Source organism: Plodia interpunctella, chromosome 9, assembly GCF_027563975.2.
Source record: "Plodia interpunctella isolate USDA-ARS_2022_Savannah chromosome 9, ilPloInte3.2, whole genome shotgun sequence".
Classification (NCBI taxonomy): Eukaryota; Metazoa; Arthropoda; class Insecta; order Lepidoptera; family Pyralidae; genus Plodia; species Plodia interpunctella.
Window position 1 is genome coordinate 9,744,634 of NC_071302.1, and position 23,522 is coordinate 9,768,155.

Genomic DNA, 23,522 nt, shown 5'->3' on the forward strand with positions numbered 1-23,522 from the left:
GAAACACGGTTTAAACTTCAAATCTTCAAATTATCCGGTGGTAAAAGTCTTGTAGCAACTCCGAATTCAACTCCAAAGTGTTATTGAGAAGAAAAACTAGTATTCCATCGAGAAAAGTGCCCCTAACGTACATATTTTCATTATAAGTGCATACTTTGTAATCTTCAAAATTCAGTGATATATTTTTTACAGAGAGTCACGAATAAGGCGGGAATAAATATAATAAAACCTTCAAATAGTTTCTACGTACTAATTAACAAATGTCTCAGGCTATAATTTCAATTCGCTTAATGAAAACGCGACTTTGTACAATCAACGTCGTCTTTTGTGTTCCTTACTAGTATCTCTATTATTTATTAATATCTAAAAAGAAGTCTTCAGTTCAGTTGATGTTACATTACAAGCTACAACTGATCAGGAATGGGACAAGTTAGAGACTTCTGGCTGACAAGTTAATATAATGATGCATTCGTTACAAGATACCTTTGGCCATCAGCAGTATTCTGCAATACATAAAACCACACTGGATAAAATTTAACTGATATTCTTCTTCTTCAACCATTGTGCCACTGCTGCTCACGCCATTCCTTACGGTCTTAAACATTATCATGTCTACATCCTTTACGATATAAATAGGGCTAAATGTTGCGTAAGACAAAGCCTACATTTAGCTGTAATAAGACGCGATTATTGGTGGAATTGAGATGCAGTAGTGATAAGTTACTAGCCAATCGTCTATAACAAATCTCCAGTATGAAGAGAAGCAGCTGACTCAATCTATGATTCTCCTTAGCTCATAGTCTATCATGGAAGACTTAGATTGAAAAAGAAAAAGAAATTTCTATTCACAGTCTGAGTTTAAACTAGTAAAATTTAAGATGTATGAATTCAGACGTTTAAAGTGTTCAGATGCGTAGTGGGTAAAAACACAAACTAAAATAATTAATAAACATATCTTCCATACCGATTAGATATAAGTGATATGACAGACAAAATATTTCATGTGATTTCATAAATTTACACAATTAACGCGAAAATAAAAACAAAAAAGATTAGCAACAGTAAGTGGGGATCGTAAAGCAATTCGTTGCTATAAAGATAATAATCCAGTGCCCTAGGTGAGCGACACATGCGGTAATACAGCATACGTTGATATCAAACGACGAAACGATTGTTTTGATGTTAACGTACATCAAAGCATTACAGTTATAGGATTATTTGGTGCGCTTCGACAAAACACAATAGCAAACACATACAATGGTGTATTTACTTGCGGCTATGGATTATGGGATATGACATATTTAAAAATTCCCTCAGAAAATTTCCAATGAAATTTCCTTAGGAAACATCCGGAAAATTTTAAGCTGAAGAAATGTCTGCTAACAGAAAATATCTCGTCATGTCATCACTATTTGTAGGACATGTTGTCACCGTTATCACACAAACACGCAAAACGTCGTTAAGCGTTGAGTCCCTTACCTAGGACACTGGGTAAGCTTTTTGAGCAGATGTTCAGAATATAACAGATATCTTGCGCGCGCTGTCATCAGTAGCGAGAATATACTGGCACGGTCAGTAACGGCCCGAACCGCGGCAGAACACTAGCGCATAAAAAAAAAAAAGAAAAATAGTGTATGAAAAGCAAAAATATACAAAATAACAATGTAAGTAAATCAGTGTGTGTCAAAATTACGCGATTGTGTGATTTGTGCCTTGTAATTGTAATTTGTTTTGTATGGTGAGCTTGCGAGGCGTAATTATGTGTTTCAGTTTCAGAACTGATATTACAAACTGTATTATGTGTCTGAATAAATAAAATGAATACCTATAATATTTATGATCAGATTGAATTTACTTAATTGAATTTCTTAGCTGCGTTCCCCATGTGATAGTCCACTTTATATGCTGTCCACACTTTTCAGAAATTTGTTCAGTAGATGTCGCGTGACCGAGTAACAAAAATCCTGACAAACTTTAAGGATGAGTAGGAGAAGGGTATAATTTTTCTAAAATTCTCTAGGTGTCTTCTCTATTTTCTTACTTATTCTTTTCTATTTGACGCATTCTTTGGTGTCTTTAGTAGTCTCGATCTACGTTCTTTATTACTTTCGTAAAAACTACTTTCTACTTTCGTAAAAAAAAAAGCTGAAATACGTAGTTCCCTGCATAACATTTACAACCACAACATCTACAACCAAATCACAACATTTACAACCAAAATCAGGAGAGCTAACTAAAATATTCCCACAAATGTGACCCCGGGTACAAAATGTGAGAATATTCAAATTAAAAGTTTCAAAACTACAAATTAAATGTTCAATTTAGTATATTGGCTATGCAGAGTATCTGAATAAGATACCTCGTGCTTCTAAATAATCAGATAGATAGTTCCCTACCATAGGTATTCAAATTCTTCCGTATCTGAATTATACATATATGGTCGAGAAATAATTACTGGGCGAAGCTCAAAGCTGAAGAGAAAAACAAATAAGAATGATTTTCTCAAAATTACCTTGAGAATGAGATTTGTACGAAGTTATGCTGCAATAGCTAGTTCAGCTTCATAAAAATAAACGTCCACGGACCTAAATTGATTTTTTGTCTCGCTAGTGTTAACATTTGATAATGATTTATTTATTTTATTAAACAAAACATTTTTTTCACTTATAAGGGACTGGCGGCCCGTCCGGCTTTGCTCGGGTAAAAGCAATAAATTATAGACTTAAACCTTCCTCAGGAACCACACTATCTATTGGTGAAAAACGTAATGAAAATCCGTGCAGTCGTTTTTGAGTTCATTGCGAACAGACAGACAGATGCGGCAGAGGACTTATTTTTGTTATGTAAGGATTATGTATTTATGGATCTAGAACGCTACACTATCAATTACTCTATACGCACTACACCCAACACTTGATTACCGAAAGATAACAGGTAAAACTGAATTAAAAACTAAATATAACGCAGTGATCTGAATGACAAGTAACATTGCGTCACGGAGCACTAACATTTTGAAGACATGGGGTTATCAAACTACAGACAGAAACAACATGAGATAAACTATCGTCTTGAAATTAATATAATATTGCATAAGGCTGACTTTTAACTCTGACCTATTGTTTTTACAAATTCTATTTAGCTTTAGTTTTATTCTACCTAAGTACTTTCCTATGAAAACTTTTCCAATGTTTTAAGTTATCGATTATACCTGAAAAGCTTTCCTAACAATCATGTCATCCTACCTCCGCGGCCGTCATTCAAAAAGATAACCAATTATTTTATGATACTAAATTACCGTAATAAATTATAATCGTATAACAACATGGATTTTTTTTAATCTGACAACCATGACGTAGGCTCTAGCTTGTGTACGAACTATAAATTATATAATATCAGTAGATACCTAGTATAAATTGTCTAAAACTAACATAATCCTATAAGACATAACAATTACATTATTTCTGATCTGATGATTATTTAAACCGTCTTCGTTACTTCATCAGATAAAATGCAAATAAGAAAAGTTATATGCTTAGCTCTTTTTGGATCATACAACTAATTTGCAGAGACTGAAAAAATGTCCATTATCAAATCTTCAATATGCCCTCTGTACCCGTAATAACCCACTACACAACAAAACAATATTATACAACAATATGATAATATTATAGAGCAGTTATCACGGAGATCACGTAGATACATTTAAAATGATTGCGAAACTGTGACTCACGATTTGCACATATTTTTAAGATGTATCAATTTTATCGATTTCCACTTTTCATATTTTTCTATGTTCTATATCTATGCTGTCTAGGTCAATCCTCCCATCGATTTAGATAAGAGGGTAGCAACCTGCGTAGTGACAGAGACGAATTTACAATGAATTTAGCTTGATGTGCTTTTGACTGTACATCATTGTCAAAATCAGTACTTATTTAAAACTTTTACTGTTTCTCCTATATTATTTATATATTTTCCTAAGTGGTTATTGTTAGGATCTTGTCAAATTCCAAAAACTGCTGTTTATAATGTATTTTATTTTTATATTAATTGGGACAGAGTTCGTAGCCGCAGATTTTCTTTTTTTTTAAATAAAAAAATAAAACTACTTGTGTTGCCAGCAACAGTTATGATGAATGTAGACATAAACTAAAGAGGCTACACTACTACTAGTCGACACCGAATTCGGGCTTTTTCGTAACTACAACGAGAAACGGAATTTTTATATACGATCATACAAAATCGCTAGCAAAACTTTGCTTACAATAGATTGAATTGACGTAATGGCCATTTTAACAAAGCAGACGCGGAGTTTTATTGGAGCAAGTTCCTTTTAACGACGAGCTATAATATACCAAGTTAATTGCTCCATTCGCTGTAGTTGTCCAGGAATAGTAGCTTTTATAGACAGAAGACAAATTAGGCTGTATGATAATATTTAGCTGGATTTTACTAATCTAAGTTTTTACTGGATTATTTATTTTTGCAATTAAATTTCTACTTGTTATTCTTGCACTTGTATCCACGTAGGATTTATATAACTATTTATGAGTTGATTAATAAATGGTAAAGCAGCCAAAATTAGTTAATATTGTATATTGCAGATAAAGTCTTATCATTATACCCATAAAAATATAATCCTTACTTTTATAAAACAGCACATAAAATTTTAAAGCATACGTTTCTGATAGAGTTTTCGTTAACAGAATAACAATAGTATTCGTTTTTACCTATAAAAATAACAACAACCACAGAATTCGATAGGAATCTGAAACAACAAGTAACTGATTTTGTACCTATTTCTTGTTTTCTTTCTAACAATTTGTTCATCTTTATAAATCCCCAAATTTAAGATTTTATTCCAAATTTATAAAATAAAAATTGAGCATACTTCAATTTTTCATTTTATAAATTTGGATGATCAACAGCAAATTTACAAAGTAAATTTCAAAAAAATAAAAAACGTATTTTTGAAAAACTTATAAGCGCGAGCGACCTAGCAAATAAATGATACCGTCCCAGTAACGATGGATAAAATTCAGTACTAATTTTCAGACGTCACTTCTATTACTAATATTATAATTGCGAAAGTAAGTTTGTTTGTTATGTCTTCACAATTTATCTGCTCAACCAATCATCTTGAAATTATTCATATTAGTATTTTAAATACGGCGTACTACATAGGGCCTTTCATCCCTAAAAAACTACTCTTCCCGCTGGAATTTGTTGTCTAAAATATTGTTTCCTTAATTTTCAGATTTTTTAAGATGGTGGCGAACGGCACCACGAGTACGAAAAGCGAGAAGAATGAGAAGATACAGGCTGCCACGCTGGACGACGCCATGTTGATGGCAGGTAAGGTCCAGAGCCTGCAGGCCTACCAGAACGACTCCGTTCAATTTAGGCACCTAAAATGAATCGCATTCATACTAGAAATTAAGTCGATGGTACGAATTTGCGATTCAGTTAAGTTTAGATCGTAAAGTGGAACGCGTTAAGAGATGGTGATAAGCCCCCTGATGTTTCTTGATCAAATCAAATCAAATCAAATAATTTATTCAGAAATTAGGCTTTCACAGGCACTTTTTCACATCATATTCTAAATTAAATGACGTTTACCAAAGCTACAAACTACTAGCATTTCGGAACGACCACTGCTGAGAAGAAATGCCGAAAGAAACTCATTCAAACAGTGTTGGTCCCTATAATGCCAGAAGGGCTTACCATTTTTTAAATATAAATTTATGTATAATTTTTTATCAGTAATATAACAATGTAAGTACACAATAAAGTACATGGTCAAAATGTATACTGAAACATATTATGATTGTGATCAAGTGCTGATGAAAGGAAAATATATATATATATATATATATATATATATATATATATATATACCTTGAGATAGGATGTGGCTACAGTGATAACTAAAAATGAATGACTAACCCACAAAAATGCACCTTTTGTGAAATGGGTCATATGTAACGCAATGAAGTTCATTTATTAAAACCCAATTAGCTCGGTTTCCGTTGGCATCTCCCTACATTAGCCCGGAGACATTATTGCGTATGTTATACACTTAGAGTGAGTTGCACCATTAACTTTGACGTTGACTATGTAACCAGCTGGCCTCTAATGTTCAAACAAAACTTTTCGGCGCAAGTCAAAATTGACTGGTACAACTCACTCTTAGTTGCAACGATGCAACTAAGAGTGAGTTGTACGCACTCAGAATGCGATATTGAGAGATCGTAAATCTAAGCAACATACATTAATGGCGACCAAAATATTTTTTGGTTCATCATAATCATAGGATCGTTCTCATATTTGAAAGTCGTGGCCACTCTTGATCTCTCCTCTCTTCTCTCTTAGTTACCTCCTATATTAAACTTATATTATTTAACTATGAAAGCCTAAAATTCTATTGGGTTACCAGGTTTGTTAGCAGCTGTAATGATAATGAAGAAAGGTTAAATAAATCTAGCCCTATTAAGCTATCTAATCAGCTATTTAGAGTAGTAGGTCACACACAGATGTCTCATAGAGTCACACCAGATGTTATCAAATTAACATAAATAATTACTCATTTTACCTAAATAGCTTCAGCATATATTTCTATTTTAGATTTCGCCCTCACTTTCGTTTGCTTTTGTTTTGAATTGTTGTTGCTAAATCTATACTAGATTATTATAAAAAGGTAAGCGTTTATGTGAGTTTGTGACTTTGTGAGTTTGTATGTTTGAGGCGGGTAACCTCCGAAGCTACCGAACCGATTTCAAAAACTCTTTCTCCATTAGATAGATCCAAGATTGCTATATGCTACATTTTATCTCGAAATTCCCACGGGAGCGAAGCCCCGGGCATCATCTAGTATGGTATATAACTGTAATACAGAAGACATTACAAATACCGAAGACAAATAAACACAAAGTAAGTAGGTATTATTATAGACAGCCTTGTTTTTCCCACTGCTGGGAATAGTCCTCGAAAAAACCGGAGTTTTCTATATTTGAGGTAAAAAATCAAGAGACTGAAAAAGTTAAATAATGCTTAATAAAAACCGTTACAACCTTCTCAATAAGTAAACAGCGTGATTAGCAGCACGCTGTATTTGATCTATCAGAGATCAAGTACATAATGATTGATTTCAATACTTGGGGGCTTGTAAATATTCCATTAGCTTCTAGCGTAATCACAAACGTCGAATTCACAATCCGTTGTTATGAACGTCATGAAATATATTTTTCTACTAGATGTTGCCTGGGGCTTCGCTCTCGTGGGAATTTTGAGATATAACAGCCTATCTTGCCAATCTTGGAGAATGTACTTGACTTTCTAGAATTTTTGAAATCGGCTCGGTAGTTTCAGAGATTACCCGCCTCAATCATACAAACTCACAAACGCTTTCTTTTTTATAATAGTATGTGGTGACTACTAAGTTACTGTAATTGTGTATGCACAAAATGCATTAGCTAATATTTTATGAAATCTGAAATTGTAAGCATGATTCGATCTAGAATCCTTATTAGGTTTTACAACTGAGTTTCTGTTGCTTTGGCTTTAGCATAATCTTGACTTGTAATCTTTCACCGCAATCAATATTCGTTGATATCCCAACTAATTTATTACATACATTCCGAATATTATTACACTTGACTATTAATTTCATGAATCTTCTACTTTTGGAACTTTGCTGAGGCCAAAACACAATTGGAAAATTTATCTTCGATATTTAACTTTTTTATTAACAGTGACAAGCGACAATCCACATTTAGTTCTATAATAAAGTTTCCAAGACCTATGTTATGTAGTCCCCGCCGCCGTTCCATTCCACGCGAAACTCCAACGAGAATGCCGTTATGTTTTAAATCTATTGTAATGTCACATTGTAATGACACCTGCAGCCTGCACAGGTCATCCGCGCCTACCTAATGTTGCCCCCATACGGAGACAAACACGCGTGATCTCCATTGTATTATGAGGTGTGAACTTGACATTGCGTGCGCGATTAGGTTATGTTGACGTTTTTATAAAATTACGGCTCTTAGTTAGGTTTGTTGTAACTTGAATGAACGATTTATTTTCTATTCAAGTTACGCAGATTAATTTATTACTACTAATATATAAGTACTTTTAACTGAAACTAAACAATTTTTATATAATAAACCAGATAACATCATCTAGTAATCTCGTTCCGAAATGCTAGTAGTTTATAGCTTTGTTAAAAATATTATTCACGAGAAAGTGCCTGTGAAGGCCTAATTTCTGAATAAATGTTTAGATTTTGATTTTTGATTCAACAAGTTACAATACAATTTGATACAAGTATAAAATAATTAGTATTAGTAAGTCTTTTGTCTTTGTCTTAAAAAGAACCCTGATAATGTTTTTAGGCTAATAAAAAAAAACTACGTTCAAACATAGACAAGTTACAGTTTTATTATCATATAATCATAATAATAAATAAATAAGTTATTAAGATAAATAGATGCCCCAATGGCCACGTGAATACGTCGCTGCCCAAGAAATGACTTTTCGATATGTATGATTCCAATTTTGGTCTACAGTTATGGCTGAAGGGTTAAGGATAACGTAAGGCTAGGTAGGCTATCAGAAAATATTTACCTTACCCCATGTTGAATGAAACAAACATATTCTTAAAGTAATTAATCCATATCAGTAATCAAATAAACACTCTGTCTGTCACGTAATTTGTTCGAAGATTATGTGGTTGTAAAGCAAAATGTGACGATGGGTAATTTTATTGTTTGCAGTGGTATTATGATTTACGATTTTGGAAAATACGCTTGTATATATATATACGCAATTTTATGATAATTATTTCCTTTGAAAGTAGAACATAATAATCCTAAAAACCTTGAAAATGTATAAAAAGTTCAAATTCAATGTGGAACACGTAGATAACGTTATTCGATAGTTAAATTAAAACCAGTAACCATTGTCTTTGTCTCATCGGAACATTTTCCCGGTGTCATCCTTGGCTACGAAGCGTTGGAGACCAGTAGAAAAAAATGTATGAATGTATAGTTTTCAGACTATTAGCAGGCACATCCTCCTGACAACAAGGCAAGCACTTTTTGAATTTCACCAAAAGACACTATTTCCCATTGGACTAAAAACCTATTATTTTTAAACTAGCGGTCCGCCCCGGCTTCGCTCGGGTAAAGCCGTAATAAAAAAGTAACATATGTTACACCTAAAGGTTTCGTCTATCTTTGTGTCAAATTTCACCACAATCGATTTTGGACACCCAGGATTTTGTTCTTAACAAATAAAAAACAAAAACACTTATATTTTCACTTCATAATATTAGTATGGATAATATGGATTAATATTCAGGTCTGGGGGTTTACAATATCCTGCACATGCTGCTATGTGGTCTCATCCTGATGGGCGTCATCATGCAGAGCTTGGCGCTGGGCTACGTGCTGCCTGCAGCTCAGTGTGACCTGGAACTCACCCTGCACCAGCGAGGGTGGATAGCGGCCATTCCTTTCATGGGTAAGAACGAAATGGTCTGTGGAACAAGAGTATATAAACTAGTTCATTACTGCGTTAAATGATCTCGCTTTTTATGGAAAATTGATGGCAACCAATGATTTATTTATTTATTTATTTAGCTAAATACAACGGTACACAAAATATATCCTTTTATGATCTGTTTGCCTCCAATTTCTTCCCAAGAATAGATAGTTTTGTGAATATTTTTTTGGGGACAAAAACGACTACTTACTTACTTAATCTGATCCTTGATACACATTAATCTTCCTATGCACTCCAATGGCCTACTGGCCCCATAGCTTATCTTGGCTTCCAAAACGAGAGAGCGCCAGTGGTTTATTCTGGCAAACATTTATGTTGACATTCCAGCCATGATCCTGACGGGCTACTTCTGGGGTTGGCTGGCGGACACCAGAGGTCGTCGACCTGTGCTGCTGTACTCCATGATGACGTCATTCATCCTGACCGTCCTCGTCAGCTTCACGCCCAACATGATTAGCTTTGCTGTGATACAGTTCTTGTCTGCTGTATTGTAAGTATTTTGTGATGTACCTCCTAGACAAATTTCTCTCATCTGTCCGGTTTATACCTGGTGGTAAAACGTTTATACCTAGACGTAAAGAATACTGAAGATTTGTTTGCGTATACGTAAATATTTTTCCTGGCGTAAACCCATCCATATTTACTTCCGACGAAAAGAAACATCGTATGAAGATATGGCGCGGCAACGGCTCCTTTGAGAATCGTCTTAAATAAAGAATATCCATTTGTTTTCAGCATGTCTGGCTCCTCAGCAGTGGCATACACCTACCTGGGTGAATTCAATAACCTCCGCCACCGAGACAAGATGGTCGCCTTCGGGTCTTCCTTTGTGGGAATTGGAACTGTTGTCTTGCCTGGTAAAAAATTACATTTAATTATAGTATGTGTTTTTCATAATTTCATTCATTTATTCAAAAACTTGGTGGAACTGCTTCTTTGCTTCTCTTGTTTGTACCTAGTGCATTTGAATGAATTATGCCTATTGTTTTGTTATTTTGATCTTCATTATTGATGATGATTGAGAGACAGACAAATAAAATTTGTAAAATTTGTGTGTGAAATGAGACCCAGCGAATCAAACACGCAAAATGATCTCAACCTCTCAAATTAGGACAGGTATCACTTTTACTACCATGAAGAACATTACTATCAATGGGCTTTTTTGATTTAACAAAACCTTCTTACATTCCCAGCAATATCCTGGCTGATCCTGCCCCTGGATTTCTCCTACTACATCGGCTTCCTGGACATCTACTACCGCCCGTGGCGCCTCCTAGTGATCGCTTGTGGAATCCCCTACGCTGTGTCATCGCTGATCATGTGCTTCGCTCCAGAAAGTCCGAAGTTCTTGACCGCCGCGGGGAGAAAGGAGGAAGTCTTGGAAGTCATGAGGACTATCTACTCGGTCAACTATAGAATGCCTAAGGAAACATTTGCAGTAAGTTGGTTCACATTTAAAAATATAAGGTACTATACTTCAAACCAGTCTGTAATGTCTGGCCATCTGTAAGACTGACAATTTTTTTAGATAAATGTCATCGTAATGCGCAAAATACTCTTCAAGCATACGCAAAACCTTACAAATTTGATCTAGTTAGTTTGACATAACTCTGAGTCCATTTCTTTTCAGGTAGAATCGATAATCGTGGATAAGCAGGCGAACACTGATCATAGGGTGGGCATGTTTCGCGCCATCATGATCTCCATGAAGGAGCAGACTCTGCCTCTCTTCAAGACCCCTCTGGTGCCCTGGACACTGCTCACTTGCTTTGTGCAGTTTGGAATTTTTGCTACGTAAGTATCTATTTTTCCATTTTTATTTCCATAAATGGAAATCTACTGCGCGTCGCAAATTTATGATTAGCAATTAAGATAAGGCATAGTATTTTTTTTGCTGCTTTTCTACTAACAGTCTACGATACGAATCCACGATATACTGAAATGTTCAAATGTCAACAGAAAAAATACTCACATTTAAAAATATTGAGTGTACTTTCCTGGTTTTTTTTTTCTGTAATAGAAATCTTTAAGTATGGCACCAAGCAATTTTTTAAAATTGAAAACCTTGTAAATGAAAATTTTTATTTTCCAGAACCAACGGTTTCTATGTCTGGTTCCCCACGATCCTGAACTCCGTGGTGAATCATGAAGGTGAACCCATGAGGATCTGCGACGTCCTCGCTTACAAAAATAATGGCAATGATACAGAGGTTGGTAAGATTATCGTGGTATTTGATAAATGTCTATAAAATAACAGCACATTGTTATTTTGTTAAGACAGCCTTTTACTTCCTATTTGATAGTTACAATTTGCAATGGCCGTTAGAAACGTTTTTGATTCAAACTTTTTATAAAGGAATGTGCTAAAAGAAATCTAATGCAAAATCATAATATGTTTACATGGTAACACCTCTCTCTTCTCTTTACTCATGTCAGATTTTATTCAAGTTGCCTAACGGCATCTGACATAACTTTTACGACTACCAACCGAAAACTAGTGACAATTATTTGCATATACACTAAAGAACTTAAACTATCAACCAGTGTGTCAGGTTTCCTCACGATGTTTTCCTTCACCGGAAGTAAGTGGAGGTCGATGAAAACCAATATACATGAGTCAGCAATCTGACTCATTATAGTAGTTTTCATCGATCTCCAGTTTGTATACCTGTATACAAACTCATGTGGCACGAGTACGATTCGAACCTGGGACCTTTCGATCTCAGGCGGACGGTCTTCATACCACACGTAACATATAATTCATAGCATAGACTTTACCATTCTCAGGTCGGCTGCGATGACTCCATGAACACGGCCACTTTCGAGCAATCGATCTACATCGGGCTGGTCTTCAGCTCCATGTACATCATCGTGGGGTTCCTCGTGGACTTCATCGGCAAGAAGTTGATCCTCATCGTGGTGCTCAGTTCCACTGGCTTATGTGGCATCGCAGCAAACTTCGCGGCCAATACCCAGCTGGCGGTGATTTTGTTCGCCATCTTCCAGATGTCTGGCGCTTGTATTGGATTGATGAATGCTGTGGCTGTGGAACTGTTCCCCACTAAGTACAGGTAAAAATGATTTATTCTTGAAATATTATGTTTCTAGAATTGTTTCGGCCAGTATTATTGAAACATGGCATCGGTCGGGGCACATAATGGCACGTTTTTCTTGCCATCGTCGTCAATTTTGTTAACGTAGTAACATATGCACTAGCGCTTAACAATTTACGATAAGGTCGATATCCTATGGAGATAGAAGATGTCCAGAAAAATGGTAATTTATCATTATAATTTAAAGGACATATTGTACCTTGTTGAAACATGTTGTTCAAACACTAGTGAAAAAACATTTTTGTTACAAAATTTCAGTTTTTCATGGTGGTTGAGTTTGTTTTCGAAAATAAACTTTCCAACCCAAATCTTAATATAATATCCAGCTGCACTGTGTCTATGAATTATCATAATGATCCTAGAGGTAATATATCATTTTACCTAGGTTATACACATTTTGTAATTTTTTGCAATTCAAATACAAATCATTTATTAAGGAATTAGATCTTCACAGGCACATTTTCACTTAAATTTTTATATTAAATAGTTATTTCTCACAAGCTACAAACTACTGGCATTTCGAAACGACCAAAACTGCCAAAACGCCAAACGCCAAAAGAAACTCATTTGAACACTGACCCTGTCAACCACCCTATTGTTGAAGAAAGAATGAATAAATAGTAAATTTAAATGTCATAATTAATAATTTCAGAGCGATGGCAGTGTGCCTGTGCATGATGCTCGGCCGCGTGGGCTCCATGGTCGGCTCCAACCTCATCGGCATCTTCCTGCAGACCAACTGCGGACTCAGCTTCTATATCTTCGGCGGACTGCTTATTGGTAACTCTATATTTTATTTAATCGTTATAAAAATACTAATAGGGGCCGGGTCGGCTTCGCTCGGGTAAAACCAGAATAAAAAAAGTAGCCTAAGTATGTCACTCCTGAAGGTTTAGTCTATCTCTGTGGCAAATTTCATCAAAATCGGCCCAGTAGTTTTTTTATTTTATTCATTACAAACAAAAAATAAAAAATACAAATATTTTCTCTTTATAATATTAGTATGGATATAGGTACCTTTTTTTAAATACAGTTATGAGGAAAGTCTCTGCTCTCTCATTCTACGGAAAATATGCTTAAGATAAGTATATAATTTTCTTAATGAAAACTTTTTGTAATTAATATTTTTAAAAGACAAAAATGTTTAATCTGAATCAGTTAACTTCACCTACGATCGTTTCGTAGTTAGTTTTTAAAAACAGGCAAACACACTATCTTACTGAATACATTTTCATTGATAGTAAGACTTGTGTATTTATCACCGAATACTTGTTTCACAGTGAATGCCGCCTTCTGCATAACTCTCCCGAACAAGAAGAAAGACTGCTGTCCTGCAAAGGAAATTGTACACGAACCGGCCCAAAACGAAACCCATGAACCAGTATGAAAGCCCAACTACCACCCTTTGAATTCGGCTCTGTACTCAGCTTTATATTTACGAAACGTGTGAGAGTATTCTTAAGAAAGAAGAGTTTTCATTCAGCGCTTCGAAGAAGGAAGATTCTAGAAGAATGTATTCCAGACGTACTTGTGCCATAACTAGTTATGTACCTAATTATATTATGTAAATTGTATTGACTAGATTTTTGTACTTACTGTTTATGTTATGAGTTAAGTGATAATTAAAGAAACAAAAATTAATTTTATCGTACTTATCTTTTATGTTTCTAATAAAGTCTCTCCTGTAAAAATATAAAAAAATAGCATGATATTTTATTTACGTTTTGTAGTTAACTAATTACTGATAAAGGTTCATTAAATAATTCAATTCTATCACAACCACATCTCTCAAAATAGCAATTTTCAGAGTTTAAAAAGCAAATTGTAAAAGAAAAAGGAAAGGAAATAAGTAACTAGTTTTGTATTTAACTAGAATAAACCAAAAAAAATATTAAAACAATAGGTAGGTAAGTAGGATCCAGGTATTATAGGAATTTGAAATCATAGTTTATTCAAAAACAACTACATACTCCGGGTGGGCGAGTAGCTTGAAACGCATAGATCTGCGTTTCCCACATGTTTTCAAAAGATTTCAACGATTCAAGCATTGTCGTGCGCAAACAATATGCGCAGAAACAAAGACAAACAAATCACTTGTTGATCACACACAATTACACACTTTTCATTTTCCTACGTGGAACCAAGAGAGGCTTTCACGGCATCTGTTTCCGGCCGCCCTAGACGAGCGGAAGTTGAGGGTTTCCACTTCCGCGGAAACCTGGAAGAGGGCAGGAAAATTTCAGATTTGTGGGCGGCGGTACCAGGCGATCAGAAAATAGGGAGAGATTGATACTGCTGTCAGTGGGCGATGCGCGGAACGCATGCGCGATCTTATTGATTTTCTCACACCACCGTCACACCCCCTATTCCGATGTAAGAGATAAGAAAAGGATGGAGTGGGTTGTTGTTTATTTTTTTAATCTTTTTTTTTCTACATTCAACAAATGATAACCTGAAATTCGAAAATGTTTTTGTTATTTTGTTAATTTATTTTACTTTTTCTTCACAAAAAGTGTAAGTTTACTTTTTAAGAATGGCCGACATCTAGTCTAGTAAAAATCTAGTCTTTATCTTTGTTTCATTGAAATTAGATGGTTAGGTAGGTACTTGCATTTTTAGCACATCCAAATGGAATGCGTTTCGAAGTTCGTAAAATATAAATCCTAGCTACGAACGAATTCCTCGGACTTATACGACCCTGGTAAATCAGATGTCGTGGAAACTTGTCTAAAAAGATCTCAAGCGGTTTTCCAGAGGAAAAATGTTTTCTTTTGGGAATTCCCGCGTTTTCCCCAATTCGCAAGTACATTCATTGATTTACACATAAAGAAAATTGGTTTTAATGAATTAATTAAAATTATGTGTTCTTACGATTTATTATTATTTACGTAGATGTCATTTTTAAGTTTTTTATTCAAAATTAAAATATTCATTATATACTAGATTCATTTAGTGAGACACTATATCGAAAGCTAAATAATACTTCTATAACACGCTTTTGGTCGAAAAAGAGCAAAAGATTTCCCAAAAATTAAATAAGACAATCATGTCGAATTAACAATCTCTTTTTGTAAAGTCGGTTAACGGCTAGCACAAACAAACTCATCCCATTAGCCCAAGTCACGTTGTCGGGATCCGCCATTTTAGTAAGAACTACCAGGGCAACATGATCACGCAAGAGGTCATCGATTTTCTCGAAGAGAGCGAGACGTAAGTATATCCACACTCTCTGTAGCAGTCCAGCCAATGGTTTGATAGTGGGCGGAGGGAAAAACTACCCCTGATAACAAGAATCTCCCCTAATCAAATAAGACACATTGATTCCATGACATAAAAGTTTTGGAAATACTCATAACTTGGCTCTACAGATTAACTTAAACTAACAAATTCCTAATGAGGGCGTCAAAGTTTTTTCGCTATCTTTACTAGCGAAATTCGCGATCATACATACATGTTTAAATGCAGTTATTGCGTATGTATGTTCATGCATGTTCTTGTAAAGGAAAGGCATCACGACGATGTTGTAGTATAACACAACAATATGGACAGCTAGACAGACATACACACTGTGCAATGTGCAATTGAATTACTCCACGTGCTTTTCTACAAAAGGACCAAAGAGTTAGTAGCTCCTTTGTGGCAGAGAGCGCTTTAGCTTCTATAAAACATTAGTGATTCATATAAAAACATCAGCAAACAGATATTAATTAGCTATACTGAAAAACTAACAACAGCTAATTTCATATAGGAGTTTTTTATATAAATTACCATCAGAATCTAAATCACCAGAAAAAATATTGGAAATTGAAGCCTAAAAAATATAAGCATATGTTTTTTATATATTTTTAATATTAAAAATAACGTTGATAATAATGATGAATCGCAAACGGGTTTACGCCAGAGAAAATCTAGTTAATTTTAGAGGTCTAATTTCTGAATAAAATTGGATTTTTATTTCGGTTTTGAGGGACGAATATTCAAACGAGCCTAGTCATACAGATCATGACTACGATAAATAGGTACTAATATTTTTTCAATGCGCGCTCTATTGATGTAGGTAGTAACTCTATTTAACAACAATATTAGCATTTGTAGAAAATACGAGTGACTTTCCGCAGAAATGCCGACACGTTGATTTCGCTAAGACCTAAACACAGCCAAAAATAAATTTATATTATTGGGGTGAAAAAAGGGCAGAAAATGTTTGGCGTTATTGGCAGAGCTAAAAGGGGTGAATTAAAAAAATGTGGCTTTGATGATGCGCTAGATGTAATTGGTAAGTTTTTTGTAGAAAATAATAATGAAATGAAAGAATTCTGGAATCGAGCGGGAATTGAACCCACGCCCTTGTCAATCCGGGACAGTGCGACCATGCCAGTTCAGCCGAATAATTTCATCTCTTTCCGTCTTATGCCGACGTCGTCGTAAGGACTAAACTAGCATTTTTCCACCTCCAAGGTTTCGGCAAGTACAACGTGCTGATGCTGGCAACATGCTGCCTGCTGATCCTGGCTATGTACCTGGACATCTTTGGCTTCTCCGTAGTGCTTCCCGCTGTCGCGTGTGACATGGAACTGAGTACCGACCAGCAAGCCATATTGCCGGCGGTACCGCTTATAGGTGAGATGAGAACTTATGGGAATAATAATTAAAAGTACCGATCCCGTCCTTTAAAAGTAATAAATACTTAAGAATACTTGTTCATAATCATAATAAATCATGTCCAGGTGTGATGTGGTCGTCGTACTGCTGGGGCCTGGCCGCAGATACCCTGGGCCGCCGGAGGACCCTCCTGACAGCTATGCCAGTCGGCGCTGTCCTCAACTACGCTGCTACCCTCGCCCCTGGATACAACACCCTGGCTATTATCAAATTCTTTTCGGCTAGCTTGTAAGTAAAAAACACAGATGATAATACCATAAAGATGTTCGAGTTATTTTTCTCAGAGTACCTACGTCTGAAAGTTAGTTCATTTTATGCTGCCTTGCCTATTTTGTTTTTTATCGTAATAATAGTTGTTTTTATGGCTGTATTATATACTTCCTTTATTAAATAAATGGACTTTATGTTTTATCTGTGCCTATCTGTGCCTTTAGCAAAACACAATTTAAGTTAGTATTTTGAATATATATTTTTATCGGTAATAGAATAATAGACTTTAGGTAAAGACGTAATATTGAAAAATATCTAAAGCTAGTCGTTCCCCGCGAACATAGACCTCGCGAATACATTTTTTTTACATATTATAAGATATAATGAGAAATATCTCAAAACAACTTTTTCAAAGTTACAGTTTTTTGACTTCACACGGCAGCGCGTGCCGTGTTCAACAATATATAGGTACCTACCTACATAAAATAATTTGGCGTGCATATTTTTTAATCATAAATGATAAGGATATGCTTGTGTAGTAATAATTGTCAAAATGCACCTTTAATTTACATTACCTTTTTATATATAAAATGCCTTTAGTTACTTAATTATAAAAGATAGATGTGTAGTGTCGCGAACTTTTTTATGTATCTACTAAAAATCTATATTTTTGTAGTATATTATATGCATGTAAAATCAACAATAGGGCCAGCGCAAGCACGTTAAGATTTTCGGTAGCCCTTTTTTTTCGAATTACTTTATAAGTATTCATTGATATGGCTAAAAAGTAATTTATTTCAAAACAAATATATATGCCTATAGCAATGTCGGATAATGTAGCTTTATAGTGGTGAAAGAATTGAATTTGAAATTTTGAAACTCGGTTTGGCAGCTTCGGCGATTTTATATCTCGCGAACGCGAACACAATATAAATAAATAATAAATAAATAAATATATTAGGACAAATCACACAGATTGAGCTAGCCCCAAAGTAAGTTCGAGACTTGTGTTATGGGATACTAACTCAATGATACTATATTTTATAACAAATACATATATATAAACATAGATATATAGATAAACATCCAAGACCCGGGCCAATCAGAAAAAGATCATTTTCCATCATGACCCGACCGGGGATCGAACCCGGGACCTCGATTCAGAGGCAAGCACTTTACCACTGCGCCACCGAGGTCATCATATAATATTTTTTTACAAAATTGTGAATATTTCAAAAACGGCGGGATTCGAATTCTAGACGCTCGAGTCAATCAGTCATTATATTCATCTTTTGACAACGCTGATGAAAATATCCGTCTATTATGTCTATGCGTATGTCATAATAGAAAATGAAATTCCTTTGTTATTTCGTTGTCACAACAAACACAAAATAGTCGTAAGAGTCATAAATTCCAAAGGCGCTTAGGCCATGTGTGCCAGTTGGCACACATGGCCTAAGCGCCTTTGGAATTTTGAAAATGGCGGAGTTCCGCCATTTTCAAAAATTTCCAAAAAATGGCTCGACAGTCGATTTTCATATATTTTTCGAACCTGCTCCCAAAATTTCACGGGAATTGATTGAGAAATGCGACCTCTAGAGGAGAACACACAGACATACGAAAGCACATTTGGCCATACTGAAACGGAGACCTCGCTCGGTCGGTCAATAAAAAGATAGGTAGAAACACTTTGGAAAAATTCTAATAATTCAGTTTCCCTAACACTTGCGACAAATGTGATTATTTGTATTATTTTTTATTTATATTTAATTACGTTTGATTTCTTAGCTAATAGCTTAGATGCAATATTAAACCTGCCGGGTATTTGAATGGCAGGCTAAAAATTAAATTTTAAAAATATAGATAGAGCGCGTTGGAAAGACTTAGGGCAAACCTTTGCCCAGCAATGGGACGACACAGGTTTTTTTTTGAAAGATGATGAGTTTGTTATTATTATTTCAGTACATCTTCAGCCAACGCAGCAGCATTCGTGCTAGTCGGGGAGAGCGCGCCGCGACGGCTTCGAAGCAGGGTCATGTTCCTCATGGCCAGTGCTACTATGTTCGTCCAACTCATTATATGCGGTAGGTAATTATCACTTTTCTTTATTATCTACAGACCCTTAATTTAGACCTTCTTGCGCAATATCTTCAAAAAACACTTTCTCAGAGCAGCATTTTAATTTTTTCCTCAGCTTTAGCCCTGCCAATCTTCCACCTGACCTTCCGCACGCACATATCCTGGCTGGGCCTGGACTACCGGCCATGGAGACTGCTCATGCAGATCATCAGTCTACCTGGTGTCTTTGGAGCGTTGGGCATGGCTTGTCTTCACGAGAGTCCTAAGTTTCTGCTAAGCAAGGGCAGAGATGCAGAGGCACTTGAGGCCTTGGCGAGCATGTATAGTGTGAATAGTGGGAAGAAGATGGATGATTTTCCTGTGAGGTTTTATCATATTTGTTCACAAATTTATCTTAAGTTGACGCTGGCTCAACTCATTTGATACAATCTGAGACATAACTATCACAGCACAACTAACTCATCCACGAGAGCACCTTAAAATTTCAGGCTCAAATTTTAGAATTGTCTAAACAATAAGTAAAAGTAAACCTAAAACAACTCCTTGTGGTACCTACACCACATGACACAATCAAAATGCATTTTATTTTTTTCTTTAAGACCTTCTTTACAAAACTATACCTACCTCATGTCTTCTGCATACTGTTTCAGGTGTCGACAGTCTACTTAGAGGACGAATCACGTCCCGACGACAACGACCAGTCCTTCGGACGAAGGATGTGGCACCAAACTGCTCCGCTTTTCAAGCCGCCATTACTAAAGAACTCCCTCAAATTATACTACTTACTTCTTTGCGCGTTTATGACGTGAGATTTTTCCCTTTTCCGCGAATGTTATACTATTATCTCTATAGTTAATCTACGTTATTCAAATACTGATTTCATCATTCTGTAACTTTATCGCTAAATTAGGCGTCAAGTAAGACAAAATATCACTTGACATCGTGGGCTATGCCAGTAGGTACATTACACTGCATCTTCATCTTGTTCCTGACAACATAGGGTCGTCGCAGCTCTCTATTGCTTTTTATAGAATTAATCAATATACCTAACTAGGTACTTCTATTTCAAAATCAGTAGGTAGTCTAAATTCATATCTCTCTATCCAGATCGACCGGATTCACCATGTGGGTGCCGACATTGACGAACGCATATTTTGATGGCGCAGACAGCTCCGGTCAGACATTTTGTCAGGTAGCCAGTCGAGCTGCCACTTCTTCAAATTCGGTAAATTTATATAATACCTATAAACTTTCACAAGCAGGAGAATCACCATATAAATTCACGTGACTGAAAAAGCGATAGAAATTGATAAAGAATGACGGATAAAATATTTTCACCGTAACATTGGAAAATTGCAATCAGGAATACAATCTGGGAATCTGATGCTAAACGATTATTCGCAGTAGTCCCCCCTAGCACCGTCCCCGGGGTAACAAAACCCGTGACACCGGGAGGTGTGACAAAAGCTACGATTCCTTCCCAGTTGTCCACTCCCACCAATTATGATCAAGGATCTTATCTTTTTAGTTTAGTTTATCTGCTTAGTCAGCACAAAAGAAGTCCATTCGTTTACCAGCCAATGAGTCGCAGTAACACGGGATGTGCTTCATATATAGACTCTTCTGATTTGCATAAATTCAAACCCTCTAAAACAAACAACTTTATTTCAAGAGTTACACCGACTGCAATGACGTCATCCAACCCTTCACTCTCTACGCTGTCATGTGCTACTCCGGCTCCACTGGCGTGTTCGCCATCCTGCTGTCCTTCATCGTGGTTCCTCTCGGAAAGAAATGGACCACTTTGCTAGTGTTTGCCGTGTCGGCTGCAGCGGGTGTAATGTTGCTGGTCATAACGCTGCCTATCCTGAGCATAGCGTTATTCTATCTGTTCCTCCATGTGGCGCTCATTTTGGGCAATGTTAATACGTTTTTGGTGGAATTGAACCCTACTCATTTGAGGTGAGTAAGCTACATAGTTTAATCCGTTTGTAAGATCGTAACCGACTTTTTTTAACTATCTTCTTTTTGTGACTAAGTTCACTTCCATATACTTTATTAGTGCTTATTTCATTGGGTTTTTCATTGCGCTAAATAAAAGCAATGATACTAAGTACCTACTCAATGTTCACGCATTCGCGTCGGCATGTGTCCGAGTTCGGCGACAGTGACATAAAAATAAGTTTATCAAAGTATCAATAAAAATTTGACGACATCGTTGGCGTAGTGGTAAAGTGCTTGCCTCGGACCCAATGGTCCCGGGTTCAATCCCCGGTCGGATCATGATGGAAAATGATCTTTTTCTGATTGACTTGGGTCTTGGATGTTTATCTATACCTACCTGTGTATAAGTATTTGTTATAAAATATTTTGCTCGACTTACAGGGCCATGCCCCATACGATACTTCGTTGGGCAAGCTCAATAGGTGTGATTTGTCCTAATATATTTATTGTCATTTATTTATTTATTAAAAATATCTTGTACCACATCAAATTAAAATGGCTTGGTATGAGAATCTTAAAAATATATTTTTTTAAATCTTTTTTTATTACAGAGGCATGGCAACATGCCTATCGGTGGTGGTGGCTCGAGGGTTCGGCTTCGTCAGCGTGCAGCTGATCGCGACCCTGCTGGCTGACCACTGCTTGCCCATGATCGGAGGCTACGTCGCGCTAGTTATATGTTAGGATTTTTATTCCATTTTAACAGGAACGAAAATAAAATTCAAAAGGAGATTTTTTAAAATTCCATTTTATCAATAATCTATTAATGTCGTCAAAGATATCTTCTTGTATTCAACGTATGAAAATAAAATATTTTTATAATGCTAATTGCTAATCATATAATGCATTGTCATGGAAACAAACAACTCCCTTATTTCCAACTAGGTATCTGTAAGAAGTTATTTTGATTTAAATAATAAATAATTTAATTTATTTTTGTTTTCAGCGGGAATGCTTGTTGCGGTTTTCCTACCGCCTGACAAAATTAAAGGGAAACAATTTTCAGAAAAACAAAACGCGTCTTTTCAGTCAGCGCAGGCTCATAATAAGGACTAGGGGACTGGTTTTAAGCATAGAAATAGTAATTCCTTAAGGTATGAAATAATTAAAATATTTCAGTAAAAGCAATACAGTTTTATTAAACAATAATATCCTCAGGTTTATTTAGTTACTCCTTTTACTACACCCTTTTTGAAAGTCTCACCCTGAAAGATTAGATACCTATTATGCTTTGATATTAACTTTATTATAAAGTCCAATGGGAACTTTGGAGAGTGATTCGAAAAAGTGCCTGTGTGGCTTCTTTTTCGAAACATTCTACATATCAGTACTATTTTTATTTTGCAAGAGTTTTATTTACATATTTTTAATAGCAACACAGGGCTTTAAATAATCCGATATGCGATAACGTTAGTAATAAAAGTATCGTTAAATAATAACGGTAAAGATCCATAATAACAGTTTTTCGTTATCTAAAACTGTCATTAAACCTTTTTTTAGCATGTACAAGTTAATAACTGGTTCATTCTCTATATTTGGTCGGTGGGCTGGTGATGTGGAAATGATGAAATCGCCTTGGTAATGACAAAAGTATAACATTATGTAAATGTATGTTACCATTATTAACTTGTACATGCTAAAAAAAGGTTTAATACACGGTAACCCTTTACAGTTTGTCCATAAAGTGAAGAAATAAAAATGAGGGCGCTGTCTCCTGTTGGCTGGCAACACTAGGTGTTTATCAATCAATCTTGACCATTATATTTGGTATAGCAATGACAAAAAAATGTAGTTCGTCAAAAATCCGAATTCTACATTTTCTGAACAAACTGTAAATAAAGTTATTGAATTCAATTCAAATTATTAACTTCTTGTAATTTTATGGCTATA

The 23,522-nt window shown here is 35.6% G+C and overlaps 2 protein-coding genes across 4 annotated transcripts; both read left to right on the plus strand.

The window, feature by feature from the left end:
* Positions 1 to 1,513: 1,513 nt before the first annotated feature.
* On the plus strand, positions 1,514 to 14,318 carry LOC128672257 (synaptic vesicle glycoprotein 2C-like). 2 transcript variants are annotated; one of them, XM_053749289.1, is made up of 11 exons: positions 1,514 to 1,664; positions 5,258 to 5,355; positions 9,361 to 9,522; positions 9,892 to 10,054; positions 10,300 to 10,421; positions 10,758 to 11,002; positions 11,195 to 11,358; positions 11,657 to 11,774; positions 12,352 to 12,635; positions 13,330 to 13,457; positions 13,958 to 14,318. In XM_053749289.1, exons 2-11 carry the CDS (start codon positions 5,268 to 5,270, stop codon positions 14,062 to 14,064), a joined length of 1,581 nt encoding a protein of 526 aa, XP_053605264.1. In that variant the 5' UTR covers positions 1,514 to 1,664; positions 5,258 to 5,267; the 3' UTR covers positions 14,065 to 14,318. The 2 variants fall into 2 exon arrangements, with proteins under 2 accessions (XP_053605264.1, XP_053605265.1); XM_053749290.2 differs by lacking the exon at positions 5,258 to 5,355 and having other exon boundaries at positions 1,538 to 1,664.
* A 2,457-nt stretch (positions 14,319 to 16,775) lies between these two features.
* Positions 16,776 to 22,768, plus strand: LOC128672616 (putative transporter svop-1). Of its 2 annotated transcripts, XM_053749871.2 has the most exons (10): positions 16,777 to 16,953; positions 17,136 to 17,297; positions 17,405 to 17,567; positions 19,512 to 19,633; positions 19,744 to 19,988; positions 20,279 to 20,433; positions 20,736 to 20,853; positions 21,301 to 21,590; positions 22,184 to 22,311; positions 22,579 to 22,766. In XM_053749871.2, the coding sequence occupies exons 1-10, from the start codon at positions 16,878 to 16,880 to the stop codon at positions 22,686 to 22,688; spliced, it is 1,569 nt and encodes a 522-aa protein (XP_053605846.1). In that variant the 5' UTR covers positions 16,777 to 16,877; the 3' UTR covers positions 22,689 to 22,766. The 2 variants fall into 2 exon arrangements, with proteins under 2 accessions (XP_053605848.1, XP_053605846.1); XM_053749873.2 differs by lacking the exon at positions 17,136 to 17,297 and having other exon boundaries at positions 16,776 to 16,953; positions 22,579 to 22,768.
* The last annotated feature ends 754 nt before the right edge of the window (positions 22,769 to 23,522 follow it).

What these genes read in the sequence shown, in the direction of transcription:
- LOC128672257 (XM_053749289.1), top strand. Translation starts at nt 5,268, where the DNA reads ATGGTGGCGAACGGCACCACGAGTACGAAAAGCGAGAAGAATGAGAAG. An exon ending in AGCGGCCATTCCTTTCATGG is followed by an intron (nt 9,523 to 9,891) that starts GTAAGAACGAAA and finishes TTGACATTCCAG; the next exon opens with CCATGATCCTGACGGGCTAC. An exon ending in TGGAACTGTTGTCTTGCCTG is followed by an intron (nt 10,422 to 10,757) that starts GTAAAAAATTAC and finishes TTACATTCCCAG; the next exon opens with CAATATCCTGGCTGATCCTG.
- LOC128672616 (XM_053749871.2), top strand. Translation starts at nt 16,878, where the DNA reads ATGTTTGGCGTTATTGGCAGAGCTAAAAGGGGTGAATTAAAAAAATGT. An exon ending in TGATGCGCTAGATGTAATTG is followed by an intron (nt 16,954 to 17,135) that starts GTAAGTTTTTTG and finishes TCCACCTCCAAG; the next exon opens with GTTTCGGCAAGTACAACGTG. An exon ending in AAATTCTTTTCGGCTAGCTT is followed by an intron (nt 17,568 to 19,511) that starts GTAAGTAAAAAA and finishes TTATTATTTCAG; the next exon opens with TACATCTTCAGCCAACGCAG.